This window comes from Candida metapsilosis (assembly GCF_017655625.1).
Source record: "Candida metapsilosis strain BP57 chromosome Unknown scaffold3, whole genome shotgun sequence".
Lineage (NCBI taxonomy): Eukaryota > Fungi > Ascomycota > Pichiomycetes > Serinales > Debaryomycetaceae > Lodderomyces > Lodderomyces metapsilosis.
Genome location: NW_027138161.1, coordinates 571,336 through 580,324, shown reverse-complemented (window position 1 = coordinate 580,324; position 8,989 = coordinate 571,336). Strand labels below are relative to the sequence as shown.

The following is an 8,989-nucleotide window of genomic DNA, read 5'->3' as shown; positions in this document are numbered from 1 at the left end:
TTAAAGTATAAAGGGTTACCCTGATGTAACTTAATAATTCATTAGAAAGCTAAAAAATCTATAGTACACGTGAATGAGGAAAAGGAAGATAACAGAGACAACAATTTAGCTTAATCTTCTTCTTCATCTTCCAAAGTTTGAGCAGCGATACGGTCCAAATCTCTTTGACCATTTTCGGAGATTCTTCTACCACCTTTTGGAGAAATTTCCAAGACACCAATCTTTTGCAAACTTTGAACAGCTTTTCTGTTGATTGAACCTGAAGCATCAACGTGCTTGTGTGGTCTGAATCCTCTGTTCTTGGCACCTCCGTACAATTTGTTTAAAGCACCAACACCAACTTGCTTTCTCAAGTAGATGTGTCTAGCAATGGAAGCAGCTCTCTTGTAAAACCAAGTTTCGGCTTCTTGTGGTGGCAATTCATTACCAGCAGAAGTCTTGACGAGATCAACGTAACCTGGAACTTCTAATTTACCTTGTCTTTGCAAGAACTTGGCGTAAGCATTGATGAATTCTTGAGCTGGGACGTCTCTTTCGAATAAGTTAGTATTTTTGAAGCCAGGACTAAAAGTTAATTTTGCAAAATGAATCTCGACTGAAATCTGCGTATGTTGTCTTGTCTTGGATAAAGGCAACTCTTCATGGTATAGAATTTTCCAAAACCGTTTGAAAGTATTCCTTAAATTTCATTCGGAAAGTTGAGACTATTCTGAACTTTCCCTATCCACCACGACAGATTTCAAGTCAATAATTCTTTAAGCAAACCCTAACTATATGTGTTTAAAACATACCTTACTGATACACCTGGCATGTTGATATAGGGTTTTTTTGCTTTAGTTATTGGTGCAGAAAGTAAGAATCGATTCTGAAATATTTCACTTTTTTTTTTTTTTCCCTTCTCTTTTCTTGAATAATTTACAAATTGGTAGCACTATACATTTAGATAGAGCACTTCTTTTGTACGCGTTAGGGTTTTTGCCCTACACAGTTATCACCCAAACAACAAGCTTCTTCTTTGATGCATACAATACTGTTCAAAGTCACATAGCGATGCCTCTGCACTCCAGAAGTGGTTCTCTTCACTTTTCAGACCAGTAGCTTGAGATGTCACTATCGTCACTGAATCTGTTGGTATGTTCGAAGTACCCACGTAGTATCCTCCTTCCATTGTGACATTATATTGAGACAGTCGATGGTATGATAAGTCGAATATTTCTCTTCTTCTGAATCTGGGAGAATTAAGAGCCGACCGACCCCATACTTTGAAGCGATTGATATCAGGTTTTGCTTTACCTTCGGTAATGCAATTTTTCAAACCTTCTCGTATAAAGGACTCATCAGTTATGGACCAGCATTTCTCTATCGACACCAGCTCTAACCCACAATAAACTTGGCCATGAGTCGAAATGGGATCAACAATCCATCGTATGAAATCGGTCACAATATTTAGCACGTGGAGATGGCTTTCTTCTAATGACTCCCCATAATAAAACGATAAATTTGCGAACCCACATGTCCTAACTATTGCTCCTAACACCTCTTTCTGCCGCACGGTCATTTTGGGACTCAGAATAGCTCTATCTACAATAGTAACTTGTTTCTTTCCACCTATAGAGTTATGGGTTAAAAGCTCTATCACGGGGTCGAGCATAATCTGATCCAAAAGTGAAAAGTCTATAACCAACTGCTCAACCTTTTGAAATGCTTTCAAAATCTCATCACTAAACGACTCCTTGTATAGCTGGTGCTCTCCTTGTGTTAGTTGCAAAGAACTTTTTCGCCTCTTAACTCTGATTGTCAACTTTTGCAATAATGGTGCTGAAACCACCTTCTTCAACAAATGTACCGTATCATGATATCGTAAATTATATGGTTGCTCCAAAAAAAGACAGATTTCCTCTAAAGCAAGGTTGTGCTGCGACAAATGCACCAATATCCGTTGAAGACCGTCAACGGAAGCAATATCCGAGAAAAGTAGAAACAAATCCAATCGACGCAAGTTGTGAAGCGACTTTAGCAATACATTTGAAGTTTGTAAGGTTTGTGCATGCACGGCCAAAGATTTCAATTTTGGCAACTCTACATCACATTGAAAAGCAGAGGCATCAGCAACAGTACACTCATCCAAGATCCGCAACTCCGATAAGTTTGGAAACATCGACAACTCGCTACTATTCAAAACCTCATTGTCACACTCCAAATATGTAACAAAATTGCACATGCAGAGCTTTTCTTCGTAGTAGCATTTGAAACTCCTATCTCCAATTATATGTGTCTTGAAACTAGATCTGGCCAATTCACTTTTACTGCATTCCTCGATATTGCCTCCAGTTAGCTCCTTCATGAACTCCCTATGATAAGTCTTCTTATCGCTATACAACTGACGTGTTTTTGGCGTGGATAGAAGTGAATCGATTTGGTTTTCTCGAATTAAACTGATACTGCGGAACAAGACTCCACCTAGTTTCATTCTCATACTTCGACTAGTAGACGATAGGGAAAGCAAATCGCGATAGCAGCCCTGGTACCTCTCGCTGTTTGTGATGTACGTAAAAGAAGGGAACTTGTCTTCAGCTTCTTTCACATTCCGCAAGTGTGCCTGCCCGTTAGAGAGTAGTTTGATTATGTTGTCAAATATCTCCAACGGCAAGCTTTCAATCAGTAGTGCGTCAATGTTTTCTAACTGCATCACAGCCTACCCTAGACAATGACTTTGCAGTGCGTAAAAGTTGGTTTCAACAAGATCACTTCAGTGAACTTTGTTTTGTGACAAATGTCGGAATCTATATCTGATTACGTAAAGGTGACAATACAACGAGTCAAGTTATACAAAAAATTAAACATTATGAGCATAAACAAATCTATAGAAATCCTATCGACTAGCTTAAACCTTGAAACCTCTTGATCTTCTTCTACCTCTGGCTCTTTCGAATTTTCTACCCTTGGACAAAATTCTTGGAGCTTTACCCTTGTGTGGACCGAAACCAAAGTGTCTGACAGCTTCTCTAGCGTTTCTTGGACCTCTAACAATCAAAGTGTTTTGACCTTTTGGAGCTCTCAAAGCCAATTGATCCAAAGTGATGGCTTCACCACCATTCTTCAAGATTCTGGCCTTGGCACCAGCAGTGAATCTCAAAGCAGCAACAGTAGCCTTTGGGAATTCCAACAATCTGTTGTCATCAGTAACGGTACCAACAACAACAATGGTCTTTTGGGAAGCACCTTCGTTTTTCAAGGCACGTGAGATTCTTGAAACTGAAACTGGTGGTCTGTTAATCTTTGACAAGTACAATGATTTCAAGATGACCTTGTTGAATGGAGCATCAGTACGACCTATAGAGAGTTTTGGTTAGTATATGGGCAAAAGGTCTTTCATAGATCTGCTCAGAAGACGCACGCGTTCTACCATTTTAAGAACAGCACTCGCAGATTAGCATTCAATCACATTCGTAGAACAAATTCTAGAACGGAGAATTTTGTAAAGTGACTGCAATGAAAAACCTCCAACCTTTGATGATGTTGGAAATAACCACCTCCTTGATAGTGTGTTTACTATCCGGTGCATTCATTTCCTTTCAAAGGCCTTTTGGAGAGTAATCATGTAGCAAGTCACTGAATGAAACCTTTCGCTTTCTTGTTATTCCTAGGGTATTATTTAACCTTTAGCAAGTGGACGTCTTCCTTGACCTAATTCTTTTCGATGATTACATACGAGCCAAGAATGAGTACAATTTGACCAATAACTTCAAGTAGACATTGTCTGATTTTGGAGCGGTTCTGTGACCTGATCTGATGTGTTGTTTACTGGTGTGATCTCTACCCATGGTTGATGTTTGACTTGGTTGAAGTAAGAAAGGTGTGATGAGGTTTTACGTTTTATTGAAAATTTTGTACTTCTGAAAAAAGTGCGTAAACTCTCTCTCCCATACAAAGTAGTTGAGCGAAAAAAAAAAAAAAAAATTAAATGAAATAATTGCATCACATGATCGATCGTGACTGCGAAAAATACCTTCTTTAAGCTATTTTGTTTGGCAGAGACCATGAGCAGTCAAGCTCAACTAGACTTATATGAGTTCTACATCCCAGTTGACATGAACTCCTACTACTCCCGCAACGTCTGTAAACTATCTTACATTAAATGGGAAGAAATTTAAAAAAGCCATCCTTCGACTCCATAATGGACAAGCACGTGATTCGGCATTTAATTGCCGGTTTTAGATTTTATCGAGCGCAGTTTTGTGTACTGGGAGAGACCAGGAGCAAGTGGATGGGGATAATCTGTGTTACTTGATATCCAATATAATCCACACTGAGCTAGAAAGGGTCTTTACTTACACGCATCACATTCAGTATACAATGACTCAGTTGACACCTATACGTGGCTTTACAAATACCCCTGTCTCCAAGGCAATTTGCATAACGTCGACAATATTGCCACTCGTTTTTTCAATCTTATCAATAAAGTATTACTTGAACTTAGGTATTGATCCATACATCATTGAGTACCGTCAATTCTGGCGCGTAGTAACATATCAATTATCTGTCGTGAATGAGTCGGATTATCTACTAGTTATTATTTTATGGTTTCAGTTTAAAATACTAGAGAGGTTCTATGGGTCCAGAAAGTATCTCTCGGTAATTACAACCTTCGCTGTGGTCAATTCAGTCGTTTGCGTTTTGGTAATGAGTCTTGGCCAGCTCCTTGTTTACTACTTGAGATTTATTGTGAAGGTGATTCTTTTTGGACACGATGCAGAGAGCGTTCAATATCAAACGACAATCCTCAATACAATCATTCCAGGTCCATTGGGTATCATTTCATCATTATACGTTGCTTATGGTGCTAATATACCCATTTCTTACTATTTCAAGGTAGTGTTGAAAAAGCCAAGCTCTGGCAATGTCAATCATGCCGGCCCGTTGTCACAACAGTTGAACTTGACCAACAGATTTCCGGTGCATATACTTTACACTTTGCTTTTTTTCAATAACGGATTCAAGTCTATGATCCCTTGTCTGGTGGGTTTATTAGTAGGAAAGTTGTACACTTTTGAGCTTCTACCTATGGGATCGTCGTGGTTATTACCAAAGGGGATTTTCCATTTATTCATAAATCCTCGCAAAAAAGCAGAACATACTTGGCGCTATCTACAACAGAGGTTCACGCCTAGTTACCAACCTCTTTCTGCCTCAACTGCGGATGAAGAAGAAATTCGAGATCGTAATGGAAGTGAAGAGCCGGAGGATAACGACGAACTTTTGGATGAAGCCAGACAAGAGGAGAGTAGAATAAGAGCAGAGACTCCCGTTAGGCCATTAGGAAGCCAATTTCTTGACACATTTAGGTCTTAAGATGTATATGCGCTAATTACGTATCAATTCTTTGCTTGTTCCTTTTTCCTTCTTTCGACGTCCCAATTGTACAACCTAGCTGTGTTGACTTCCATGGTGGTTATATTTTCTCTAAGGAACTCTAGATCCTCTTCCACGATTGCGTTTTGTTCTTGATTTTTGATTAGTCTTTCATTCAAAAGGTCAATAGCTTCGTCCAATGGGTATTCAAGCATAACCTCTGCTCCCAACCACAAATACACCGAATCCAATTTATTCACATCAACAGTGGCTTTATTGTACAATGTATCATTGAGTTCATAATTGAATGTCAAATTTTCTTCCTTCTCTTCATCATCGCTTGCTTTGCTTTCTTTTATATAATTTATAACCTCCAAATTCTTTTCAATGTCGGGTATTTTTTGATTAACATCGGCCAATTGTTGTTGCTTAGATAGCTCCATATACTTGTATTGTTGTAAACGTTGCTGGAATTGGGACATCATTGGTTGGAACTCATTTTCAGGGTCTTTGATGATGGCGTCCACCAGCTCAATAAAGGGAGCTTCTGGGATACCCCTTGGATTCGTGTTCTTTGGTCTAGGGTAATCAGTTAGTAACTGCGGTTGATGATCAGATTGAGTAGGTTCACGTACTTTAATATTTCGGCCATTGAGTATGCAGTGGAATGGGAAGGCTTTCAATTTTTTATTTTCAACAATTTAATATTTTGCATCAAATCTCGCGCAAAAAAAAAAGAGTTTAGCATAATCGCTTAGGAGAAAAAGAAAACGTATTCCTACAACCATTGCTTTAAAGATGAAAAAAATGGACATTGCAAATACACATAACTACATAAATCAGCTTAGGCTTTTAAACCTCCGTAACAAGTTTCATTTTGCTTTTGCCTGACATCAATTGCATTCAACACAGACTCTGCAGCTTTGACACCCAGGAGAGCCATGGCTCCAAAAGTTGGTCCCATTCTGTTGGAACCATCCACCTCGGCCAATTCCATACCAGCAATAACTAAACCAGGAACAATTTCTCTAGTACCTTTGACAATAGCATCTTCTGCCTTGTTCATGTCAAGACCTCTCATTCCTCCCAACTCGAAACCAGAAGCAGAGTTAGATTGTGTTGGTTTCTCCTCTTTGGCACCTCTGAATCCAGCAGTGATGTCCTTTGGTGCTTTTCCCAACTCCTCCAATCTCTTGGCAGAGAAGGCACCAAATGGACCGTCGTGTCCAGTGGTTGACAAAACAACGTTACAGTTAATAGTGTTTGGATCCATACAAGATTGGGTGTCATGGTTTAAGGCTACCAAAGTCCAGTTGGTAACGACACCAGCAATTCTCAACTCGCCAGTAGTATCATCACGTCTGGTAATCAAATCTTCAACAGCAGTAGCATTAAACAATTTGACATTTGGGAATTGCAAGACTTTTGAAAGCAAAGTCGACATGAATAAAGCAGCATGCTTGACAACAACATAATCGCCTTCGTCTTCATAAGCAACACCCAAGTTGTCCAAGAATTGATCAGCTGGCTTTCTCAACACCATTGCTGAGAACAATTGACCACCCAACCAGCAGCCACCACCTGGTGAGACTGATGCTTCGATGATGGCAATCTTCAAGTCTGGTCTGTTCTTAGCCAAAACATACGCAGCAGACAAACCAGCCGATCCAGCACCAACAATAACAACATCTGATTCTGTGTACTTGTCCAAGTCAGCAAAGTATCTCTTGGTCATGGCCCTTGAGACTGTTGATTCTCTAATTGGAGCAAATTGGAACTTTTCCCAATCAGCAAATTTGACATCACCATTTCCAGCGTTGGATTTCAAATTGATTTGACTATCGGCAGCAGAAGTCAAATGGAAAGTCTCAGTTTGAGCAGTTTGTAACATAGTTGGAGGAGTCATGATTGAAATTGAAATTGAAATTGAAATTGATGTTGAGGCAATTGAACTAATAGGAATTGAGGGAGAAAAATAGCTGTGTATTTATACACAGCTCTCAACGGTATAGCTCGTTGAGACATTGTAAGTGCATATCCCCCTATTTGATTTTTGGAGATAATTTCGTTGCTCTGTTTTATACAGTGAGCAATTAGCGAGTCTGGAATGTGTTAGCGCATACATTGTCTCAGATCAAATCTTTGGTATTCTTTTTCCTAAAAATCTATGTAAATGCATACTTTCTAACCCAAACAAAAAAAAAAAATCTAACCATTTCACTTCTTCATATCAACCGCATATGTCTGACCCGGGATATACTCTTATCGGCTCCGTTCACTAAAACCTCTGAAATAGCGGTCTCGGAAATTTTTAATATTCAATTCCTTGAGACCGTTCCTAGTCTCACCCAAATACAGCTCGTCCATTTTGACATAGACTAAAAGCCTTCGCGACCATTTGTGGAATTCCTGCTCAAGATTGAACTGTAATTTGAGACGCTCGTGTTGAGGTATAATTGTCTCGGAAAAATCACCATTGGCCGTGGGCATCCAAAATGCCAATTTACCCCCTACAGGTAGTCTATCGCCAGCAAACAGCAAAAGATCATTCAACATATCTGAGAGTTCATACGGTTTCTTAGGTGGAACAAAATCACGCCTGAGATGGGCAATTTCACCCTCAACAATATTGTTTTCCCTTCCAGCTGCTTTTTGTTCATTCTTAGCACCAAGCACTCGAAGTCCTTCTCGTACTCCATAAGGGGGATCACAGATGATTGTATCTATACCAAATCCTTTTCTTAATGCATTGTGTGTAAAGTCCATTGTCAACACATCGATAAAATTAGAGTAGGTACCATAGTCTTTGAAATTAGTCTTGACATTTCGTTCTTCACCATTTCCTGAAAGCATTCTGACATCTATATCAGAGCCTATTGTTAATGCACCAAAATGAGCTGCTGTTACCAAAAAGGACCCAGTTCCAGCAAAAGGATCATACACTGTGTGCCCAACTTTCACATGTGCCAAATTGCAAGTAACCAACGATAATTCTGCATCAAAAGACGTTGTTCCGATATATCCCCTCTTTTTCAAATCATAAGTTTCAACCACATCCTTTTCTGTTCTTTCGGTCAATGAAACAAGGCGCCCAAACCAAATATGTTTCGGTTTCTCTGCTTTTTCCTGGCCAAATACTTCGTACTCCTCAAGTATAGTGAAGCGAACTTCTGGGTTCTTCAAATCAACCGCACCTTCTAAATCCAAATACGCGAATGATTCTATAATAGCTCTTTTGGCTTTGGAACTCTGTCGGCCCTTATAATTTTCGAAATCGAATCTAAAGGAGGACTGCTTGTACAAATCAAATTTGTCTCTGCTATTGTCTTTCACACTTTGGTGGAGTTCTTCATAACTTTCACCTTCACCCCAAACTTCATATATTGCTTTAGCCAAAACTGCTCGCAGTATAATTGAATGAGCATCAGCGTCATCCTTCAATTGAACTTTGAGAAAAGGTCTAGTTGGATCGTGTTGGGACAAATCGATATTTATCCCATGCAAGTCGGCAAGAGCCTCGAGCTCCGCTATCCTGAATTCGGGGTATACCTGGGCAAGTAGGATCAAGTATTCCTTCATTGTGCCTTGTGATTTGCAACAACTGAGTGAAAGATTTTTCAAATTGGGAAACAAAATT

At 39.4% G+C, this 8,989-nt stretch overlaps 6 protein-coding genes across 6 annotated transcripts; 1 reads left to right on the top strand and 5 right to left on the bottom strand. All coding sequences in view use genetic code 12, as the record gives it.

Annotated features, from left to right (window-relative positions):
* Window positions 1–110: 110 nt before the first annotated feature.
* On the bottom strand, window positions 111–2,476 carry I9W82_003056 (40S ribosomal eS19 domain-containing protein; the record flags this gene model as incomplete). The annotated part of the gene is made up of 2 exons (XM_067691980.1): window positions 111–529; window positions 1,027–2,476. The coding sequence occupies 2 exons, from the start codon at window positions 2,474–2,476 to the stop codon at window positions 111–113; spliced, it is 1,869 nt and encodes a 622-aa protein (XP_067548405.1).
* Window positions 2,477–2,884: 408 nt separating this feature from the next.
* On the bottom strand, window positions 2,885–3,824 carry RPL18 (60S ribosomal protein eL18; the record flags this gene model as incomplete). Its single annotated transcript, XM_067691979.1, has 2 exons — window positions 2,885–3,333; window positions 3,713–3,824. The coding sequence occupies 2 exons, from the start codon at window positions 3,822–3,824 to the stop codon at window positions 2,885–2,887; spliced, it is 561 nt and encodes a 186-aa protein (XP_067548404.1).
* Window positions 3,825–4,356: 532 nt separating this feature from the next.
* I9W82_003054 (uncharacterized protein) lies at window positions 4,357–5,352 on the top strand (the record flags this gene model as incomplete). Its single annotated transcript, XM_067691978.1, has 2 exons — window positions 4,357–4,378; window positions 4,802–5,352. The coding sequence occupies 2 exons, from the start codon at window positions 4,357–4,359 to the stop codon at window positions 5,350–5,352; spliced, it is 573 nt and encodes a 190-aa protein (XP_067548403.1).
* A 23-nt stretch (window positions 5,353–5,375) lies between these two features.
* On the bottom strand, window positions 5,376–6,004 carry I9W82_003053 (tubulin-binding prefolding complex subunit; the record flags this gene model as incomplete). The annotated part of the gene is made up of 2 exons (XM_067691977.1): window positions 5,376–5,931; window positions 5,988–6,004. 2 exons carry the CDS (start codon window positions 6,002–6,004, stop codon window positions 5,376–5,378), a joined length of 573 nt encoding a protein of 190 aa, XP_067548402.1.
* Window positions 6,005–6,196: 192 nt separating this feature from the next.
* Window positions 6,197–7,258, bottom strand: THI4 (thiamine thiazole synthase; the record flags this gene model as incomplete). The annotated part of the gene is made up of 1 exon (XM_067691976.1): window positions 6,197–7,258. The coding sequence occupies one exon, from the start codon at window positions 7,256–7,258 to the stop codon at window positions 6,197–6,199; it is 1,062 nt and encodes a 353-aa protein (XP_067548401.1).
* Window positions 7,259–7,614: 356 nt separating this feature from the next.
* On the bottom strand, window positions 7,615–8,931 carry I9W82_003051 (tRNA (guanine-N2-)-methyltransferase; the record flags this gene model as incomplete). The annotated part of the gene is made up of 1 exon (XM_067691975.1): window positions 7,615–8,931. One exon carries the CDS (start codon window positions 8,929–8,931, stop codon window positions 7,615–7,617), a length of 1,317 nt encoding a protein of 438 aa, XP_067548400.1.
* Window positions 8,932–8,989: the final 58 nt, after the last annotated feature.